The sequence below is a fragment of the Colletes latitarsis genome, chromosome 12 (genome assembly GCF_051014445.1).
Source record: "Colletes latitarsis isolate SP2378_abdomen chromosome 12, iyColLati1, whole genome shotgun sequence".
NCBI classification, from domain to species: domain Eukaryota; kingdom Metazoa; phylum Arthropoda; class Insecta; order Hymenoptera; family Colletidae; genus Colletes; species Colletes latitarsis.
The window spans coordinates 18,840,768-18,865,495 of record NC_135145.1 but is presented as its reverse complement, the minus strand read 5'-3'; the positions used below and the strand labels follow the sequence as shown (position 1 = coordinate 18,865,495).

At 31.7% G+C, this 24,728-nt stretch overlaps 1 protein-coding gene across 1 annotated transcript in view; it reads right to left on the bottom strand.

The window, feature by feature from the left end:
- Six4 (homeobox protein six4) overlaps positions 1-13,816 on the bottom strand; it is a 28,423-nt gene extending 14,607 nt beyond the window's left edge. The window contains exons 1-2 of the mRNA XM_076779730.1: positions 13,476-13,816; positions 4,767-5,228 (exon numbers count right to left, since the gene is read on the bottom strand). Of these exons, the coding sequence (XP_076635845.1) occupies positions 4,767-5,228; positions 13,476-13,816 (803 nt within the window). The remainder of the gene's footprint in view (positions 1-4,766; positions 5,229-13,475) is intronic.
- Positions 13,817-24,728: the final 10,912 nt, after the last annotated feature.

Here is a 24,728-nt window from a genome sequence, read left to right as displayed (position 1 = left end):
TCATCGATTCTACTAAGACCATTTTGCAAATGGCGTCCATTCATTAACTCTTCGAAGCACACAATTTTAAACAAAAAACCACTCAAAATGAACAAAATATTTTAGAAATATAATAAACTAGAAATAAACGTTCATTTCAATTATTAACACAGGTAATTTTAACTTTTCGATTTGAAAAATAACCCAGCAAAAAAAATTAATCAAAAGTCTCAGGTGGAACAATTTGTAACCTAACCTCAAAGAGTTAAATAACTCACAAATCATTCTCAAATACAACTTTTACAAATCTTCCCTCTAAAAAGCTTCCACTTCATCAATTCTATTAAAACCACTTTGCAAATGGCATCTCTCCATTAACTCTTCGAGTCTCACGATTTTAAATAAAAAAACACTCAAAATTCACAGAGTATTTTTCAAATAAAAGAAAGTAGGAGTAAACGTTCATTTTAGTTATAAAACACGAGTATTTCAACTTTTCAATTTAAAAAATAACTCAGCAAAGAAAGTTAATCAATAGTCTCAGGTGGAGCAGTTTTCAACCTAACCTCAAAGAATTAAAGAAACCACAAATCATTCTCAAATAGAACTTCTACAAATCTTCCCTCTGAAAAGCTTCCATTTCATCGATTCTATTAAGACCATTATGCAAATGGCGTCTCTCCATTAACTCTTCGAGCCCCACGATTTTAAACAAAAAACCACTCAAAAAGAACAGAATATTTTAGAAATATAATAAACTAGAAATAAACGTTCATTTCAATTATTAACACAGGTAATTTTAACTTTTCGATTTGAAAAATAACCCAGCAAAAAAAATTAATCAAAAGTCTCAGGTGGAACAATTTGTAACCTAACCTCAAAGTGTTAAATAACTCCCAAATCATTCGCAAATAATATTCCGGCTATTTAGAGGCAAAGTAAAGTAATTAAAATATTCTGGAGGTGTAAACGTGACTTTCAAATAGAAATTATACAATTTATAACAACGTCGTAGTTGGAAACCTCGTAGATGCCCCAAATTTCGTTGCATCTTCTCGAGAGAAATTCGACTCCGTTCGAGGCGGTCGAGAACCGATTTTTCGAGCGGCGTTTCCCCCGAAAAACAATCGTCCCCGATGATGTCGGTCGTTGTGGCTCGTAGAGAATGATTTACCGTCTCCGAAGTGGCCGCTGTGCCACTCGTAAAAGGACGCACGGACCGATACACATGTCGAAACACTTGTTGCATGGTGGAAAAGTCGTGACCCCCCGTTGGTACACGTGCCCTCCATGCACGCATGTTCCGCCGCGGGACGCTTGGTGCCCCCGTCGAGGATTCCTCGGGGAATTTTCTGCGCGTTGACACTCCTGAAGGCCATACTTTTCACGCAACAAACGTCTGCTCAAAGGGGCATCGCCGTTGGGGACCATTAGAAGAATCGTTTTTACTGGTTTTGGTCAAAGTGGCCCAAAAATTCTTTTTTATTGCAATTCTTTGGGAATCCCCCCCTTAATCTGCGTCGAAGATAGTAGGACATTTTTAATTTCTATATTTTAAGGTACACGAGGTTTGGTAAAGTTTTCGTTGATGTAACTTTGATAGATTTTGTCAAAATATAGTTGAAATCTTTTTTACTGCAATTTTTTTTGGAATCCCCCCCCCCCCCCCCCACTTAATCTGCGTTGAAGATACTAGGACATTTTTAATTTCTATATTTTAAGATACACCAAGTTTGGTAAAGTTTTCGTTAATGTAACTTTGATAGATTTTTTCAAAATATAGTTGAAATCTTTTTTATTGCAATTTTTTTTGGAATCCCCCCCCCCCTCTTAATTTACGTCGAAGATACCAGGACATTTTTAATTTCTATACTCTAAGGTACACCAAATTTTGAATATTGTTTGTTAAAGTTTTCGTTAATGTAACTTTGATAGATTTTGTCGAAATATAGTTGAAATCCTTTTTATTGCAATTCTTTAGGAATCCCCCCCTTAATTTACGTCGAAGATAGTAGGACATTTTTAATTTCTATATTTTAAGGTACACGAAGTTTGGTAAAGTTTTTGTTAATGTAACTTTGATAGATTTTGTCAAAATATAGTTGAAATTCTTTTTATTGCAATTCTTTGAGAATCCACCCTTAAGCTTTCATCAAACATACCAGCATATTTTTAATTTCTGTATTTTAATATACACCAAATTTTGAATATTGTTTGGTGAAGTTTTTGTTAATATAATTTCATTAGATTTTCTCACAATATAGTTGAAATCTTTTCTATTGCAATTCCTTGGAAATCCCCCTCTTAATTTACGTCGAAGATACCAGGACATTTTTAATTTCTATACTTTAAGGTACACCAAATTTTGAATATTGTTTGTTAAAGTTTTCGTTAATGTAACTTTGATAGATTTTGTCAAAATATAGTTGAAATCCTTTTTATTGCAATTCTTTAGGAATCCCCCCCTTAATTTACGTCGAAGATACCAGAATATTTTAAATTTTTATATTTTAATATACACCAAATTTTGAATATTGTTTGGTGAAGTTTTTGTTAATATAATTTCATTAGATTTTCTCACAATATAGTTGAAATCTTTTCTATTGCAATTCCTTGGAAATCCCCCTCTTAATTTACGTCGAAGATACCAGGACATTTTTAATTTCTATACTTTAAGGTACACCAAATTTTGAATATTGTTTGTTAAAGTTTTCGTTAATGTAACTTTGATAGATTTTGTCAAAATATAGTTGAAATCCTTTTTATTGCAATTCTTTAGGAATCCCCCCCTTAATTTACGTCGAAGATACCAGAATATTTTAAATTTTTATATTTTAATATACACCAAATTTTGAATATTGTTTGGTGAAGTTTTTGTTAATATAATTTCATTAGATTTTCTCAAAATATAGTTGAAATCTTTTTTATTGCAATTTTAAGGAAATCCACCCTTAATCTTCCATCGAAGATGCCAGTATATTTTAAATTTCTATATTTTAATATACACCAAATTTTGAATATTCTTTGATAAAGTTTTTGTTAATATAATTTCATTAGATTTTCTCAAAATATAGTTGAAATCTTTTTTATTGCAATTCTATGGAAATTCACCCTTAATTTCCATCAAAGACACCAGCATATTTTAAATTTCTGTATTTTAATATACACCAATTTTGGAATATTGTTTGGTAAAGTTTTTGTTAATATAATTTCATTAGATTTTCTCAAAATATAGTTGAAATCCTTTTTATTGCAATTTTAAGGAAATCCACCCATAATCTTCCATCAAAGATACCAGAATATTTTAAATTTCTATATTTTAATATACACCAAATTTTGAATATTATTTGGTGAAGTTTTTGTTAATATAATTTCATTAGATTTTCTCAAAATATAGTTGAAATCCTTTTTATTGCAATTTTAAGGAAATCCACCCTTAATCATCCTATCAAAGATACCAGAATATTTTAAATTTCTATATTTCAATGTACACCAAATTTTGAATATTCTTTGGTAAAGTTTTTGTTAACATAATTTCATTAGATTTTCTCAAAATATAGTTGAAATCCTTTTCATTGTAATTCCATGAAAATCCACCCTTAATCTCTTTTGAAGATACCAGCACGTTTTGAATTTCTACATACATTTTAACTAATTTATAGCAAATTTGAATATTCTTTTTTTATTTTTTATTTTTTAAAAAAATCGACAGATAAATTTTTCGTCGAAATTAAAAATTTTCAAATCGTTTTAAAGAAATTATTTTTGGTTGCAGGGGTCAATTATAATCACTTTTGGTGGATAGACATCCCCGAATTCCTACGCTTTTTTGAGAAAAAAATTCTTTACTGAAAATATAATGCGTGACCATAATAAATGTCTTCTCGAAAATGTTTAAAAAATCATAACTCCTGAACGAATTCGACGATTTTAATGTTTCAAAATGCAAACAACGCGTATTTTGGCAAAGAATTTTAAAAAATTCCAAAAATATTCGAAAAATTATTCCTTAACACCATAAAGTGAGAAAATTCCCCATAAAAATGGTCAAATTTTCAAACGACCATAACTCCTACAATACTGAATATATTTCAATGAAATTTATCTCTTAACTAGAGCTCACGTATACCTATAAAAAAGTATTACAAAACATTTTCGTACAGCGTGAAACAAATTTATTAAAAATCAAAAACGAACTTCAAGAAAAATCGACAGGGGTTAGCTGGATAAATTTTTCGTCGAAATAAAAAATTGTCAAATCATTCTCAAAAAATTATTTTTGGCTAAAAAGGTCAATTACGATCATTTTTAGTAAATACACATGCCCCGGAAATTCCACGCACTTTCGAGAAAAAAATTCTTTACTAAAAATATAATGCATGGCCATAATAAATGTCTCCTCAAAAATGTTTAAAAAATCATAATTCCTGAACGGATTGGACGATTTTAATGTTTCAAAATGCAAACAACGCGTATTTTAGCAAAGAATTTTTAAAAATTCCAAAAATATTCGAAAAATTATTCCTCAACCCCATAAAGTGAGAAAAACCCCCATAAAAATGGTCCAATTTTCAAACGACCATAACTCCTACAATACTGAATATATTTCAATGAAATTTATCTCTTAACTAGAGCTCACGTATACCTATAAAAAAGTATTACAAAACATTTTCGTGCAGCGTCAAACAAATTTATTAAAAATCAAAAACGAACTTCAAAAATTCTTACGTCAAGGGATCAACGTCGATCGAAACTGACAAGTGACAAAAGAATACAAATCGACTCACGTTCTCGTCTGTGGAGTCCTGTCTCTCTGGCGTCTATTCTTGAACCAATTGGACACCTGGGTGAGCGTCAGCCCGGTCTTCTTGGCGAGGTTCTTCTTGTCGTCGGGCGTCGGGTACCTGTTCCTCATGTAGCACTCCTTTAAAGCTTTCCTCGATCGTTCCTTGAAGCAGTAGACCGTCTCCTCGCCGTCCCAGATCGTTTTTGGCAGAGGGTACTTCTTCCTCAAACGATACTTCTCCACAGCGCCCAGTGGACGGCCGCGAATTTTCTCCGCCTCGCGATAGTGCGACTTGAACCACATCTGCTGGAGCTCCGTGTGCCGTCGCGGCGAGAAAGGGTGACTCTCCAGGATCGAATAGAGCTCGTGGTATGCGCCACGATGGAAAGCTACCGCGGCTCTAGCCATCATCACGCTCTCGCCGCCGCGAAGCAGCTCCCCCGGTGGAAGGGACCAGAGAAACCTGATCGAAACGGTTGATTTTTAAATTCAAGTCTCAACTGGAAGTGTTTTGTTCGAATAATTATTGGTAAATAACGCAACTGCGCAAGCGTAAATTCAGATATCAGCATAGTTTAAAATTTTCAAACGTTTCTAGTTTTTTTTGGGACCATTTTCGAGAATACCTCTAGATTTTTGCAATTTGGGAAGGTTGAATCAAAGATATTTGATCGAAGTCTCAATTGGGGGGCTTTTATTCGAATAAAAATTGATAAATAACGTGGAGAGATGTACAAGCATGATTATAATTTATTTGCGTCAAATTTTTCTAGGTTTTGGGACCACTGACCTTTATATTTTTGGAGTTAATAAGATTGAATCAAATATATTTGATCGAAATCTCAATTGGGTACCTTTTATTCGAATAAAAATTGATAAATAACGTGGTGAGATGTACAAGCATAGCTCTAATTTATTTGGGTCCAACGATTCTATTTTTGGGACCGTCTTTATATTTTTAGAATTAAGAAAATTGGAATTTATGGTTTTATGAAAGCACATTTGATTTAAATCAATGTCCCAATTGGACGTCTTTTGGAATACTTTTTGAGTCAAACGTTTGTAATTTTGGGACCATTTTCGAAAACACCTCTATATTTTTAAAATTGGAAAGATTGAGAGAAACATATTTGATCGAAGTCTCAATTGGGGGGCTTTTATTCGAATAAAAATTGATAAATAACGTGGAGAGATGTACAAGCATGATTATAATTTATTTGCGTCAAATTTTTCTAGGTTTTGGGACCACTGACCTTTATATTTTTGGAATTAATAAGACTGAATCGAACATGTTTGATCGAAATCTCAATTGGGTACCTTTTATTCGAATAAAAATTGATAAATAACGTGGTGAGATGTACAAGCATAGCTCTAATTTATTTGGGACCGTCTTTATATTTTTAGAATTAAGAAAATTGGAATTTATGGTTTTATGAAAGCACATTTGATTTAAATCAATGTCCCAATTGGACGTCTTTTGGAATACTTTTTGAGTCAAACGTTTGTAATTTTGGGACCATTTTCGAAAACACCTCTATATTTTTAAAATTGGAAAGATTGAGAGAAACATATTTGATCGAAGTCTCAATTGGGTGCCTTTTATTCCAATAAAAATTGATAAATAACGTGGAGAGATGTACAAGCATGATTATAATTTATTTGCGTCAAATTTTTCTAGGTTTTGGGACCACTGACCTTTATATTTTTGGAATTAATAAGACTGAATCGAACATGTTTGATCGAAATCTCAATTGGGTATCTTTTATTCGAATAAAAATTGATAAATAACGTGGTGAGATGTACAAGCATAGCTCTAATTTATTTGGGTCCAACGATTCTATTTTTGGGACCGTCTTTATATTTTTAGAATTAAGAAAATTGGAATTTATGGTTTTATGAAAGCACATTTGATTTAAATCAATGTCCCAATTGGACGTCTTTTGGAATTGTTTTTGAGTCAAACGTTTGTAATTTTGGGACCATTTTCGAAAACACCTCTATATTTTTAAAATTGGAAAGATTGAGAGAAACATATTTGATCGAAGTCTCAATTGGGTGCCATTTATTCCAATAAAAATTGATAAATAACGTGGAGAGATGTGCAAGCATAGCTCTAATTTATTTGGGTCCAACGATTCTATTTTTGGGACCGTCTTTATATTTTTGGAATTAAGAAAATTGAAATTTATGGCTTTATGGAAGCACATTTGATTTAAATCGATGTCCCAATTGGACGTCTTTTGGAATTTTTTTTGAGTCAAATATTTTTAGCTTTGGGACCGTTTTTGAGAACACTGACTTTTGTATTTTTGGAGTTGGTAACATTGAATAAAAAATACACGATCGAAACACGCCTGCTTTAAATCGATGTCTCAATTTGACGTCTTTTGGAATTGTTTTTGAGTCAAACGTTTGTAGTTTTGGGACCATTTTCGAGAACACCTCTAGATTTTTAAAATTGGAAAGATTGAATGAAACATATTTGATCGAAATCTCAATTGGGAGTCTTTTATTTGAAAAAAAGTTGATAAATAACGTGGAGAGATGTGCAAGCATAGTTTTAATTTATTTGGGTCCAACGATTCTATTTTTGGGACCATCGTTATATTTTTGGAATTAATAAGAATGAATCAAACATGCTTGATTTAAATCGATGTCTCAATTGGGCGCCTTTTATTCGAATAAAAATTGATAAATAACGTGGAGAGATCTACAAGCATGATTATAATTTATTTGCGTCAAATTTTTCTAGGTTTGGGACCACTGACCTTTATATTTTTGTAATTGGGAAGATTTAATCAAACCTAGTTGATCGAAACACGTTTGTTTTAAATCGATATCTCAATTTGACGACTTTTGGAATTTTTTTTGAGTCAACCACTTTTAACTTTGGGACCGTCTTTATATTTTTGGAATTAATAAGATTGAATCAAACATATTTGATCGAAATCTCAATTGGGTACCTTTTATTCGAATAAAAATTGATAAATAACGTGAAGAGATGTACAATCATAGCTCTAATTTATTTGGGTCCAGCGATTCTATTTTTGGGACCGTCTTTATATTTTTGGAATTAAGAAAATTGGAATTTATGGAAACACATTTGATTTAAATCGATGTCTCAATTTGACGATTTTTGGAATTTTTTTTGAGTCAACCACTTTTAACTTTGGGACCGTCTTTATATTTTTGGAATTAATAAGACTGAATTAAACATATTTGATCGAAGTCTCAATTGGGTATATTTTATTCGAATAAAAATTGATAAATAACGTGGAGAGATGTACAAGCATAGCTCTAATTTATTTGGGTCCAACGATTCTATTTTTGGGACCGTCTTTATATTTTTGGAATTAAGAAAATTGGAATTTATGGAAACACATTTGATTTAAATCGATGTCTCAATTTGACGATTTTTGGAATTTTTTTTGAATCAACCACTTTTAACTTTGGGACCGTCTTTATATTTTTGGAATTAATAAGATTGAATCAAACATATTTGATCGAAATCTCAATTGGGTACCTTTTATTCGAATAAAAATTGATAAATAACGTGAAGAGATGTACAATCATAGCTCTAATTTATTTGGGTCCAGCGATTCTATTTTTGGGACCGTCTTTATATTTTTGAAATTAAGAAAATTGGAATTTATGGCTTTATGGAAACACATTTGATTTAAATTGATGTCTCAATTGCCTTTTAAAATTTTTTTTGAGAAGACATTTTTAGCTTTGGGACCGTCTTTATATTTTTGGAATGAATACAATTGAATCAAACATACTTGATCGAAATTCGTTTGATTTAAGTCTCAATTGGACATCTTTTAAAACAATTGATAAATAACAGAAAGATGTACAAGTGTAGTTCTAATTTATTTGGGTCAGACATTTCTATATTTGGGACCGTCCTTATATTTTTGGAATTAATAAGATTAAATCAAACATACTTGATCGAAACACGTTTGTTTTAAATTGATGTCTCAATTGGACGCTTTTTAAAATTTTTTTTGAGAACACATTTTTGACTTTAGACTCTAATATTTATATTCGTATTAAGTAGAAATGCTGAGTTCATCAAATATCTTAAGTGGAAAGAAAGTTTAAAAATACAAACTGATTAGTCAACGTTTGTCTATTATTTAAGACCAAATAACTATTTTGGATTTCAAAGGTCTTTTGTTGATACGCTAAATTGCACTATCAGGAACAAACACAAAATTCTTATCTACATAATTTTGAATAATGAATGAAAAATAAGTTAGAATATATCTTATGATGGATAAATAAAACTGTGAGTGTTCCATTGAATAAATGTTACGAATAAATTGGTTCACGTTGATTATATTGATCATCTATTATTCGAATTAAATATTGCCCGTCTTTGATATTCAGTTATGATACTATGCTTATTTTATTTCGTCTCGACATCAAAGCTACCATTGTTATATTTTTCAAAAAATCCAAACATAATATTGCCCAATCAATTCGAATAAATTGCTACACATTGGTTCTATTGATCATCTATTATTCGAATTAAATATTACCCATCTCTGATATTTAGTTACGAAACTATGCTTATTTTATTTCGTCTCAACATCGAAGCTACCATTGTTATATTTTTCAAAAAATCCAAACATAATATTGCCCAATCAATTCGAATAAATTGCTACACATTGGTTCTATTGATCATCTATTATTCGAATTAAATATTGCCCATCTCAATATTACTATATTTTTGAAAAAAGCCAAACACACTATTGCCCAGTCAATTCGAATAAATGACACGAATAAATTGCTACACATTGGTTCTATTGATCATTTATTATTCGAATTAAATATTGCCCATCTCTGATACTCATTTACGAAACTATGCTCAATTTATTTCGTCTCAACATCAAAGCTACCATTGTTATATTTTTCAAAAAAGTCAATCATAATATTGCTCAGTCAATTCGAATAAATGCCACGAATAAATTCCTACACATTGGTTCTATTGATTATCTATTATTCGAATTAAATATTGTCCATCTCTGATATTCAATTATGAAACGATGCTTATTTTATTTCATCTCATCATCGAAACTAATATTACTATATTTTTAAAAAAAGTCAAACACAGTACTGCCCAGTCAATTCGAATAAATGCCACGAATAAATTTCTAAACGTTGGTTATATTGATCGTCTATTATTCGAATTAAATATTGCCCATCTCTGATATTCAATTATGAAACTATGCTTATTTTATTTCATCTCATCATCGAAACTAATATTACTATATTTTTAAAAAAAGCCAACCATAATATTGCCCAGTTAATTCACACCAACGCGATACGCAATCAAGACGTTCAGACTGTTCATTATTGCAGACTGTGGATCGCAATTTGAGAAAGACTGATGGCGCGTTATACGCTTTTATTTATTGCTTACTAAGGACCACGTATAGAACGTCTCTTATAACAGGTTAAAATAATAAAGCGATCGAGCAGCTATAATCAAGATAAGTGTTTTTAGTCAACAAATCGATCGAAAACATTTCCTCCAAGTCTTCAATCTCATGCAATTCTACAATTTATTAGCATTAATATACATTCCATTCGCTAATAATTACCCTAATACCAAACTTAATCAAAAATTAAATTCTCTAATCAGAAACAAAACTGTTAGATTTGTTTTCTAAAACTAGCTTTTTCCCGCGCTTGAAATTACTTTCCCCCGGTGATTTAACACTAGAACTATCAAAAACAGTCAAAATTACCCATTCATAGTTTCTAGTAAAATTTGTGAAAAATCTGCTCGACTGAATTTTTAAAAATTTACCATAATTTATAATTCTATTATATGTATTATATATTATATTAATATCTTAGTAAATATAGAGGTAGTAAAATTGCGTACTATGACATAAATTCGACCTAAAAATTTTAGCTTGAATTATTGCATAGTTTTAGAACTTTTGTTTAAATAATTTTATTACGTATTTGTCAGGCCCAATATTTTTCATTATTATCTTAATAAATATAAGGGTAGTGAAATTTTACACTATTTTATAAATTCGTTCCAAAGATTCTACCTTACCAAATTGTATAGTTTTGGAATTTTTGATTAACTAATTTTATTACGTATTTGTCAGGCCCAATATTTTTCATTATTATCTTAGTAAATATAAGAATAGTAAAATTGTGTACTATGATATAAATTGGATCTAAACATTGAAGCTTGATTCATTTCACATTTTTAGAATTTTCGATTAACTAATTTTATTACGTATTTGTCAGGCCCAATATTTTTCTTTATTATCTTAATAAATATAGGGGCAGTAAAATTGTGAACTATGATATAAATTCGACCTCAAAATTCTAGCTTGAATTATTGCATAGTTTTAGAATTTTTGTCAAACTAATTTTATTTCGTATTTGTCAGGCCCAATATTTTTCATTATTATCGTAATAAATATAAGAGTAGTAAAATTTTGCACTATTCTATAAATTCGTTCCAAAGATTTTACCTTTCCAAATTGCATAGTTTTAGAATTTTTGATTAATTAATTTTATTATGTATTTGTCAGGCCCAATATTTTTCATTATTATCGTAATAAATATAAGGTTAGTAAAATTGTGTACTATGATATAAATTCGACCTCAAAATTCTAGCTTGAATTATTGCATAGTTTTAGAATTTTTGTCCAACTAATTTTATTTCGTATTTGTCAGGCCCAATATTTTTCATTATTATCTTGATAAATATACGGGTAGTCAAATTTTGCACTATTTTATAAATTCGTTCCAATGATTCTACCTTACCAAATTGTATAGTTTTAGAAATTTCGATTAACTAAATTTATTACGTTGTGAGGCCCAATATTTTTCATTATTGTCTTAGTAAATGTAAGGGTCGAAAATTGGGTACTATGATACAAATTCGACCTATCAATTCTAGCTTGAATTATTGCATAGTTTTAAAATTTTTGTCCAACTAATTTTATTACATATTTATCAGGCCCAATATTTTTCATTATTATCGTAATGAATATAAGGTTAGGAAAATTGTGTACTATGATATAAATTCGACCTAAAAATTCAAGCTTGAATTATTGCATATTTTTAGAATTTTTGTTTAACTAATTTTATTACGTATTTGTCAGGCCCAATATTTTTCATTATTATCTTGATAAATATAAGGGTAGTGAAATTTTGCATTATTCTATAAATTCGTTCCAAAGATTTTACCTTTCCAAATTGCATAGTTTTAGAATTTTTGATTAACTAATTTTATTACGTATTTGTCAGGCCCAATATTTTTCATTATTATCGTAATAAGTATAAGGATAGTAAAATTGTGTACTATGATATAAATTCGACCTCAAAATTCTAGCTTGAACTATTGCATAGTTTTAGAATTTTTGTCCAAATAATTTTATTACGTATTTATCAGGCCCAATATTTTGCATTATTATCTTAATAAATATAAGGGTAATTAAATTTTGCACTATTCTATAAATTCGTTCCAAAGATTCTACCTTTCCAAATTGCATAGTTTTAGAATTTTTGATTAACTAATTTTATTACGTATTTTTCAGGCCCAATATTTTTCATTATTATCTTAGTAAATATAAAGGTAGTAAAATTTTGCACTATTTTATAAATTCGACCTAAAAATTCTAGCTTGAATTATTGCATAGTTTTAGAATTTTTGTCCAAATAATTTTATTACGTATTTATCAGGCCCAATATTTTGCATTAGTAAAATTTTGCACTATTCTATAAATTCGTCCGAAAGATTCTACCTTTCCAAATTGCATAGTTTTAGATTTTTTATTTAACTAATTTTATTACATATTTGTCAGGCCCAATATTTTTCATTATTATCTTATTAAATATAAAGGTAGTAAAATTTTGCACTATTCTATAAATTCGTCCGAAAGATTCTAGCTTATTAAATTAAACACTTTTAGAATTTTTATGTAATTAATTTTATTACGTATTTGTCAGGCCCAATATTTTTCATTATTGGCTTAGTAAATATAGGGACAGTAAAATTGTGTACTATGATATAAATTCGACCTAAAAATTCTACCTTTCCAAATTGCATAGTTTTAGAATTTCTGTATAACTAATTTTATTATATTGTCAGACCCAATATTTTTCATTATTGTCTTAGTAAATATAATGGTAGTGAAATTGTGTACTATGATATAAATTCGACCTAAAAATTCTACCTTACCAAATTCCATAGTTTTAGAATTTTTATTTAACTAATTTTATTACGTATTTGTCAGGCCCAATATTTTTCCTTATTATCCTCTTAAATATAAAGGTAGTAAAATTGTACACTATTCTATAAATTCATTCCAAAAATTCTACCTTGCCAAACTGCACATTTTTAGAATTTTTGTTTAACTAATTTTATTAGATATTTGTCAGGCCCAATATTTTTCAGTATTATCCTACTAAATACAAAAGTAGTAAAATTTTACACTACTATACAAATTCGTCCCAAAAATTCTATCTCACCAAATCCCACACTTCTATAACTATTATCCACTATTATTACGTAACTCTTCCTAAAACTTCGTCCACCTCTCGCGTACCCACAACGAAAAAGTCCCAAAATCCTCGTACCCCTCGAATACACGTCCGCCGAAAGTCTCAGAATCGCCACGGATGTTCGCGATCGTTGAAACCGCAACGACGGAGAAACAAAGGGGCTTACCTCGTGAGCTTCTCGATATCCTGGCTCTGCGATAACGCCTCGCACATGCAAGATATCTGCTCGGGCGTAAAGTTACTGCTCGCGCTGCCCAGAGACAGGGCCCCGATGTTCCCAATGTTCCCGGACGCGTTGCTCGAGCTGCAAGTGGTCAGCTCCTGCGGATACTGCGGACTGCCGTTCGACGTTGGCGTCAGATTCTGCGGATGAGAATGATGGCTCAACGATAATCCGGGCATCGAGGAGCCGTTGTACTGTCCGGCGGCCGCATTTCGGTGCACGGCGCCCATTTGGCTGTTGCAGTCGCTGTTCGGCGATGACAATTGGTCCGAACAGTCTGACATTCTCGATCGATTCTTGCCGTTTCTCGCGAGACGGCGCCCACGAATCAATCCACGCGCATCTCGTCGATTTCCCCGAATCGAAAGTCTCCGCGAGCTATCGAAGCCGTCGCGTTATCGATCGCGGAACGAGAACGATTCCCAAAGCGCGACGCGCGTGTTTACGGACGAACGTCTCGCGACGAAAGTAAGCATCCGCCACACGATGGACGTTCGATCGATTCATTCATGTCCCCCCGTCGATTTCCATTCATAAATCCTCGTGGTACTCCTGGGAAACGTTTCCGCGATTCACCTCATCACTTGTGCACACTGTCGTCGAACAACACTCCGCGGGTACACTGGGAACGATTCGGAACAGAGAGAGCCACCCGGCGTGTTTTCTGGCGAAAAAATCGCGTTTGCAACGTGGTACGTCGCGGTCGTGCAGCTACTGGTGGGTCCAGGGGCGATGGTGGTGGTGCCACTGCCGATTATTTCGCACCGATGTCGTCGCTGGAGGACGGGGTCGACAGTGGCGGTGGTGTTTCTCTCTTCCTCTTCTCAGCGCCCTCTTTTTTTCAGCGGCCGGCGGAGGAGTGGAGCGCGCCGCGGCGCAGCGGCGACGCGATTGGTCGGCCGGGGAGCGCGCGAGCTCGTGCCATTGGCCGAGCACGGGGGCGGTGCGAGCTTCTACCCCCGTCGGAACCCACCCCATTCGGCGTACGCGGCTCCCGGCTTCCTCTCGCCGGTGGATCCTCACCTGCCCGACGTACTCGACGAATTCGAGAGACGATTACTCGAATCTCTCTGTGCCCCACGCCTCTCACGGTCGCACGGTCGATTATTTCGCGACTTTATATACCCCCCCTCCCTTCTCTGGGGGAAATTGGAAAGAATTATTTTCGTCGTCGGGGAATCGGGGGATGAAATTTAGTTATTCGTTTATTTTCGATCGACAGTGGTGTCGTCCCTTTTTGGAAATCTTGACACTGGATTTATGGACGTTTGTTGGATGCCATTTTTATTCAAATTTGTTATATTGGCAGTTATGTTAACCCTTAAGTGGATTTTTGAGCCCTCCGCAAGTTTAAAGTAATAACTGGTTAACACGTTCACTGTCTGATTTTTTAGCGGTGTATCCAAAAGCATAGGGCTGTGGCCCGTATACGGGTCACGGACAGTGAATGTGTTGTTAACATATGTCAATGTAGTTATTTGAAAATATATGCAATCCTCAGTTAGTTCATTATTTTTTAAATGCTTTAACACTTTGGCTGTCATGTCAGCCATATATGGGTTAATTCTCAAGTTGAGATGTCGAGGGAATTAAATTTGGATAAAATTTGGACGTTTGATACATATATTTGTATTCTTTATCGATTATTTCGCGACTTTATATACCCCCCCCCCCCCCCCCACTCCCTTCTCTGGGGGAAATTGGAAAGAATTATTTTCGTCGTCAGGGAATCAGGGGATGAAACTTAGTTATTTGTTTATTTTCGATCGACAGTGGATTCATCCCTTTTTCAATATCTTAACACTGGATTTATGGACGTTTGTTACATGTATTTTTATTCAAATTTGTTGTGTTTACAACTATGTTAACCCTTAAGTGGATTTTTGAGCCCTCCGCAAGTTTAAAGTAATAACTGGTTAACACGTTCACTGTCTGATTTTTTAGCGGTGTATCCAAAAGCATAGGGCTGTGGCCCGTATACGGGTCACGGACAGTGAACGTGTTAGTATATATTTCAATGTAGTTATTTGAAAATGTATGCAATCCTCCGTTAGTACATATATATGGGTTACTTCTCAAGTTGAGATGTCGAGGGAATTAAATTTGGATAAAATTTAGACGTTTGTTACATATGTTTGTATTCTTTATCGATTATTTCGCGACTTTATTTCCCCCCTCCTTCTCTTGGGGAAATTGGAAAGAATTATTTTCGTTGCCAGGGAATCAGGGATGAAAATTTGTTTATCTTTGATCAAGAGTGGAATCATCCCTTTTTTGGATATCTTAACACTGGATTTATGGACGTTTGTTGGATGCATTTTTATTCAAATTTGTTGTGTTTGCAACTATGTTAACCCTTATGTGGATTTTCGAGGGCGCTGTGACCGCTGTGACGATTAAAGTAACAACTGGTTAACACGTTCACTGTCTGATTTATTAGCGGTGTATCCAAAAGCATGGGGCTGTGACCCGTAGACAGGTCACGGACAGTGAATGTGTTAGTATATATTTCAAAGTAGTTATTTGAAAATATATACAATCCCCCATTAGTTCCTTATTTTTTAAATGCATTAACACTTTGACTACTACGTTATCCATATATGGGTTAATTCTCCAGTTGAGATATCGAGGGAAATAAATTTGGATAAAATTTGGACGTTTGATACATATATTTGTATTCTTTATCGATTATTTCGCGACTTCACCCCCCCCCCCCTTCTCTGGGGGAAATTGGAAAGAATTATTTTCGTCGTCGGGGAATTGGGGGATGAAATTTAGTTATTCGTTTATTTTCGATCGACAGTGGATTCATCCCTTTTTCAATATCTTAACACTGGATTTATGGACGTTTGTTGGATGCATTTTTATTCAAATTTGTTGTGTTTACAACTATGTTAACCCTTAAGTGGATTTTTGAGCCCTCCGCAAGTTTAAAGTAATAACTGGTTAACACGTTCACTGTCTGATTTTTTAGCGGTGTATCCAAAAGCATGGGGCTGTGACCCGTATACAGGTCACAGACAGTGAACGTGTTAGTATATATTTCAATGTAGTTATTTGAAAATGTATGCAATCCTCTGTTAGTATATATATTTATATATGGGTTACTTCTCAAGTTGAGATGTCGAGGGAATTAAATTTGGATAAAATTTAGACGTTTGTTACATATGTTTGTATTCCTTATCGATTATTTCGCGACTTTATATCCCCCCTCCTTCTCTGGGGGAAATTGGAAAGAATTATTTTCGTTGTCAGGGAATCAGGGATGAAAATTTGTTTATCTTTGATCAAGAGTGGAATCATCCCTTTTTTGGATATCTTAACACTGGATTTATGGACGTTTGTTGGATGCCATTTTTATTCAAATTTGTTATATTGGTAGTTATGTTAACCCTTATGTGGATTTTCGAGGGCGCCGTGACCCTTCGCAAATTTAAAGTAACAACTGGTTAACACGTTCACTGTCTGATTTTTTAGCGGTGTATCCAAAAGCATAGGGCTGTGGCCCGTATACGGGTCACGGACAGTGAATGTGTTAGTATATATTTCAAAGTAGTTATTTGAAAATATATACAATCCCCCATTAGTTCCTTATTTTTGAAATGCTTTAACACTTTGACTACTACGTTATCCATATATGGGTTAATTCTCCAGTTGAGATATCGAGGGAAATAAATTTGGATAAAATTTGGGCGTTTGTTACATATATTTGTATTCTTTATCGATTATTTCGTGACTTTACATCCCCCCACCCTTCTCTGGGGGAAATTGGAAAGAATTATTTTCGTCGTCGGGGAATCGGGGGATGAAATTTAGTTATTCGTTTATTTTCGATCGACAGTGGTGTCGTCCCTTTTTGGAAATCTTAACACTGGATTTATGGACGTTTGTTGGATGCATTTTTATTCAAATTTGTTGTGTTTACAACTATGTTAACCCTTAAGTGGATTTTTGAGCCCTCCGCAAGTTTAAAGTAATAACTGGTTAACACGTTCACTGTCTGATTTTTTAGCGGTGTATCCAAAAGCATAGGGCTGTGGCCCGTATACGGGTCACGGACAGTGAATGTGTTAGTATATTTTTCAATGTAGTTATTTGAAAATGTATGCAATCCCCCATTAGTTCATTATTTTTTAAATGCTTTAACACTTTGACTACTACGTTATCCATATATGGGTTAATTCTCAAGTTGAGATGTCGAGGAAATTAAATTTGGATAAGATTTGGACGTTTGTTACATATGTTTGTATTATCGATTATTTCGCGACTTTCTATACCCCCCCCCCCCCCCCCCGTCTCTGGGGGAAATTGGAAAGAATTATTTTCGTCGTCGGGGAATCGGGGGATGAAATTTAGTTATTCGTTTATTTTCGATCGACAGTGGTGTCATCCCTTTTTCAATATCTTAACACTGGATTTATGGACGTTTGTTGGATGCATTTTTATTCAAATTTGTTGTGTTTACAACTATGTTAACCCTTAAGTGGATTTTCGAGGGCGCTGTGGCCCTCCGCAAGTTTAAACTAATAACTGGTTGACACGTTCACTGTCTGATTTTTTAGCGGTGTATCCAAAAGCATGGGGCTGTGACCCGTATACGGGCCACGGACAGTGAATGTGTTGTTAACATATGCCAATGTAGTTATTTGAAAATGTATACAATCCTCCGTTAGTTCATTATTTTTTAAATGCTTTAACATTTTAACTACTACGTTATCCATATATGGAATTTTTAAAAATTAATTTTCAAGTTGAAATGTTAAAGGAAATTGGATTGGATTTATGAATTTTAGCGAGGTTTATTAATATTTTGACTGTTTTTAGAATTAAAGTGAAATGATTTTCGGGGGAATAGAAGTATCTCAGCATAAAAAGTTAAACAAAATCCTCTCAGCTCAGTCAATTTTTAACCTAACCTCAAATAGTTAAAGAACTCGCATATCATTCGACTGTTTTTAGAGTTAAAGTGAAATAATTTGTGGGAGAATAGAAATATCTCAGCACAAAAATCTAACCAAAACCCTCTCAATTGAATCAATTTTTAACCTAACCTCAAAAACTCAAAGGACTCACAAATCATTCGACAACAATATTTCGACTGTTTAGAGGCAAAGAGAGTTGATTTTTGGGACCTCTAAAGCTCGAATACCTGTCCCACGATAATGGAAATCGTATTTTCGGTTTCCGTCGACAGTTTCCATCGTCAAAATCGTGAATTATCGGCCGCGAATGCGTGTGGTCGAACGAATTCAGGCCGCGAGTTCACCGGCGTTCGAGAATATAGGAGGTGACCAATAAACACCGGAAACGGAACGCGTCAACGTTACCCTATACCGTGTTGTGATTCTAAGCGGTGCTATCACGCCTCGCGTTCGACTAATTTCATAACAACCGACAACAATTCCCCGCCTTGCGCGCTGCTTTTTATCTCGAGTTTTTGTTCGCGACGCTTCTTTCGCGTTTCGCCGGAAACGACAGTCTCGGTTTTGCGCAAATAAAACTACGACGAAATTCACTCGTAGATTAGTCGAGAAAAGTTTAATCGTTTCTTGGTTTCTCATCTGATTTATATTACGACGTTCTATAATATCAAGATCTTTTTAAGATTGATTTTTTGTAAATATTTTACAGGGGACAAATAGTATATTTTCAAGAATTTTTAAGGTTAGAATGTGGAATTTATTTTGGTAAATTTGTTACTCTCCAAGTTTCTCTATTTGTCTGTTGTTGATTGTTTTTTTAGTTCGAATAAATACTTTTGATCGTTCTATATTTATATTAACGATATTTCGACAATATTATTGATAATATTATCGATATCAGTAATATAGAATAGTAACTGGGAGAAATTCAAAAATTCTTGAAAATATGCTACTTGTCCTGTGTAAAATATTTTTTTTAAATTACAAGACCTTAATAATTGACTACTTTTTGTCTAAACCTAACCTAAAAGGTCTTAAAGTTAGCAAATTTCTAGAAGAATGTGATATTTATATTTGATAAATTGAGGCGTTTTAAATAGCTATAATTTGTGTAATGTCAATCTTGTATTGAGCATATGTTTGTTCAATCTACTATTAAGTTTATTGTAACTTTTTTTTAACAATACTTATTACAACGAAAAGATGCAGTTTCTTATTGTTAAAATAATTTTATCATCAATAACGAACTAGTTTAACAGATAATGTATTTTTAACTAGTTTTAGAAATCGTTATCTGTATCTTTATAATTAGACTGCGGATATTTATAAATTTATGGGAAATTTCAATTCTCAAAAAACTATAAAATGCACCTAACATGCAAAAATATAAGAAATGCTTAAAGTAAGACACGAATTATTATATTTAGATAACCTCTATAAAGTTCCCATTTCATTAATTTTATTAATAAAAATATGAATTTGCATAAACAATCCTACATTTTGCACTGAGCTCATTATATTATTACTTCTATAGAGAAATATAAATATGATATTCTATTTAACTTGTTCTCTTCGCACTAAAACAATTTTGCAAATGGCGACCATCCATTGACTCTTCAAAGCACACAATTTTAAGTAAAAAAACACCCAAAATGCACAGAATATTTTTTCAATATGAGAAAGTAGAAATAAACGTTCATTTCAGTTAATAAATATGAGTATTTCAACTTTTTGATTTAAAAAAAACTCTAGCAAAAAAAGTTAAGCAAAAGTCTGAGGTGGAACGATTTCTAACCTAACCTCGGAGTTAAAGAAATCACTAATCATTCGCAAAAAACAGAACTTCTACAAATCTTTACTCTAAAAAGCTTCCATTTCGTCAATTCTATTAATAAAAATATGAATTTGCATAAACAACCCCAAATCATGCATTGAAATTATTATATTATTACTTTTATGGAGGAATATAAATATGGTATTCGAGTTTAGCTTGTTCTCTTTACACTAAAATAATTTTGCAAATGGCGTTCAACCATTGTCTCTTCGAGACACACGATTTTAAACAAAAAAACAATCACAATGCACAGGATATTTTTTCAATATGAGACAGTAGAAATAAACGTTCATTTCAGTTAATAAATATGAGTATTTCAACTTTTTGATTTAAAAAAACTCTAATATGCTATTCTATTTTATTAGATCTCTACACACTAAGACCATTTTGCAAATGGCGTCCTTCCATTAACTTTTTGAGGCATACGATTTTGAGTAAAAAAACATCCAAAATGGATAGAATATTTTATGAATATAAGAAAGTCGAAATAAAAGTTCATTTCTGTTATTAACACTAGTAATTTTAACTTTTTGATTTGAAAAATATCCCAGCAAAAAAAGCTAATCAAAAGTCTCAGGTGGAACAGATATTAACCTAACCTCAAAGAATTAAAGAAGCCTCAAATCATTCTCAAATAATAGAACTTCCATAAATCTTCCCTTTATAAAGCTTCCATTTCATAAATTCTATTAAGACCATTTTGCAAATGGCGTTCATCCATTAACTCTATGAGACACACGATTTTAAACAAAAAAAAAACCCAAAATGCAGAGAATATTTTTTGAATATAAGATAGTAGAAATAAACATTCATTTCAATTATTAACACTAGTAATTTTAACTTTTTGATTTGAAAAATATCCCAGCAAAAAAAGCTAATCAAAAGTCTCAGGTGGGACAGTTTTTGACCTAACCTCAATAATTTAAAGAAGCCTCAAATCATTCGCAAATAATAGAACTTCCACAAATCTTCCCTCTAAAAATCTTCCATTTCATAAATTCTATTAAGACCATTTTACAAATGGCATTTTGAACAAAAAAATATCCAAAATGGACAGAATATTTTTTGAATCTAATAAAGTAGAAATAAACGTTCACTTCAATTATTAACACAGGTAATTTTAACTTTTTAATTTGAAAAATATCCCAGCAAAAAAAGCTAATCAAAAGTCTCAGGTGGTACAGATATTAACCTAACCTCAAAGAGTTAAAGAAGCCTCAAATCATTTATAAATAATAGAATTTCCACAAATCTTCTCTCTATAAAGCTTCCATTTCATAAATTCTATTAAGACCATTTTACAAATGGCGTTTTGAACAAAAAAATATCCAAAATGGACAGAATATTTTTTGAATCTAATAAAGTAGAAGTAAACGTTCACTTCAATTATTAACACTAGTAACATTAACTTTTTGATTTGAAAAATATCCCAGCAACAAAAGCTAATCAAAAGTCTCAGGTGGAACAGTTTTTAACCTAACCTCAATAATTTAAAGAAGCCTCAAATCATTTGCAAAGAATAGAACTTCCACAAATCTTCTCTCTATAAAGCTTCCATTTCATAAATTCTATTAAGACCATTTTACAAATGGCGTTTTGAACAAAAAAATATGCAAAATGGACAGGATATTTTTTGAATATAAGATAGTAGAAATAAACGTTCACTTCAATTATTAACACTAGTAATTTTAACTTTTTAATTTGAAAAATATCCCAGCAAAGAAAGCTAATCAAAAGTCTCAGGTGGGACAGATTTTAACCTAACCTCAAAGAATTAAAAAAGCCTCAAATCATTCTCAAATAACAGAATTTCCACAAATCTTCCCCCAAAAAGCTTCCAATTCATCAATTCTACTACTAAAAATACTAAAATTTGCATAAACATCCATCCATTAATTATCCTTCAATTTTCCAAACTAATTTTGTCGTGAAATCGTATTTTCAATAAACACAGTATTTCAAAGCGTCACAATACAAATCAGACAATATCGTTAAACATCATTGAAACATCGATGACATATCGACGCTCGATATCACAGTGTCTTCCATTAAAATCGATGATCGAGAACAATCGATTTCCGTGTATCGATCCCGCTGAGTCAGGGCGAGAACTACGGTCGACAGAGCCTCGTTAAGAGCGCGAAGAAGCGTCACGCAGGCTGTGGCGAGGACGTCGGTGCCCGTCGGCAGGAAGTCGAGGCTCGTCGATGAAAATAGCGCGATGTCCCAGAGACCACCGTGGCGTTTCATAGATCAATGAGCGCCGATACTCCGACAGACGAACGGAGATGTCTTTTAACGGGCACGGAAAATCTCGATGCCCGCCACGCCTCGCCAATCCTTTGAATCCGCTCCGCCTTTTCCGACTAATTGCCTTCCGCGCGTCGCTCGACGATCCTACGCCGTGACGGGAAGCGTCGCGACGCTGGACTTTGACGAATTTCACCCCACTCGAGAGTCGCGTTCAAACGATGTGTCGCACGAAAGATCCACGAAACTACGATCAACGACTCCTATTCGAGTTGGAAGCAGATGGAAACGAAATAGACGAGTTAAAATTGAGATATAATTGTGGCTATTGTTATGTTAGATGTAGAATTAGATTTAGGAAATTATTACTTTTTTTACACCTCGTAGATCATGTATTTAGTTGATTTCTAATATCTATAAAAATTTAATTCGTCTTCTAATAGCAAATATAAAATATAATTTCATAGATTATATATAAAATTATTATTCTTTTTGTGCCTCTTAGACCATGTATTTGATTGATTTCTAATATTTATAAAAATTTAATTCGTCCTCTAATAGCAAATATAAAATAGAATCTAATAAATTCTATATATAAAATTATTATTTTTTTATACCTCTTAAACCATGTATTTGATTGATTTTTAATATCTATAAAAATTTAATTCGTCCTCTAATAGCAAATATAAAATAGAATCTAATAAATTCTATATATAAAATTATTATTTTTTTATACCTCTTAAACCATGTATTTGATTGATTTTTAATATCTATAAAAATTTAATTCATCCTCTAATAGCAAATATAAAAAATAAAATATAAAATATAAAATATAATCTAATATATTATATATAAAATTATTATTTTTTTATACCTCGTAGATTATGTATTTAAGTGACTTTTAATATCTATAAAAATTTAATTCGTCCTCTAATAGCAAATATAAAATATAATTTAATAGATTATATATAAAATTATTATTCTTTTTGTGCCTCTTAGACCATGTATTTGATTGATTTCTAATATTTATAAAAATTTAATTCGTCCTCTAATAGCAAATATAAAATAGAATCTAATGAATTCTATATATAAAATTATTATTTTTTTATACCTCTTAAACCATGTATTTGATTGATTTTTAATATCTATAAAAATTTAATTCGTCCTCTAATAGCAAATATAAAATAGAATCTAATAAATTCTATATATAAAATTATTATGTTTTTATACCTCTTAAACCATGTATTTGATTGAGTTTTAATATCTATAAAAATTTAATTCATCCTCTAATAGCAAATATAAAAAATAAAATATAAAATATAAAATATAATTTAATAGATTATATATAAAATTATTATTTTTTTATACCTCGTAGATTATGTATTTAAGTGACTTTTAATATCTATAAAAATTTAATTCGTTCTCTAATAACAAATATAAAATATAATCTAATAGATTATATATAAAACTATTATTCTTCTTGTGCCTCTTAGACCATGTATTTAATTGAGTTTTAATATCTATAAAAATTTAATTCGTCCTCTAATAGCAAATATAAATATTATCTAATAAATTCTATATATAAAATTATTATTTTTTTATACTTCTTAAACCATGTATTTGATTGATTTCTAATATCTATAAAAATTTAATTCGTCCTCTAATAGCAAATATAAAATATAATCTAATAGATTATATATAAAATTATTATTCTTCTTGTGCCTCTTAGACCATGTATTTGATTGATTTTTAATATCTACAAAAATTTAATTCGTCCTCTAATAGCAAATATAAATATTATCTAATAAATTCCATATATAAAATTATTATTTTTTTATACTTCTTAAACCATGTATTTGATTGATTTCTAATATCTATAAAAATTTAATTCGTCCTCTAATAGCAAATATAAAATATAATCTAATAAATTCTATATATAAAATTATTATTCTTTTTGTGCCTCTTAGACCATGTATTTGATTGATTTCTAATATCTATAAAAATTTAATTTGACCTCTAATAGCAAATATAAAATATAATTTTATATATAATCTATAAAATTATATTTTATATTTGCTATTAGGGCACGAATTAAATTTTTTTGTACCTCTTAGACCATGTATTTAATTGATTTCTAATATCTATAAAAATTTAATTCGTCCTCTAATAGCAAATATAAAATATAATCTA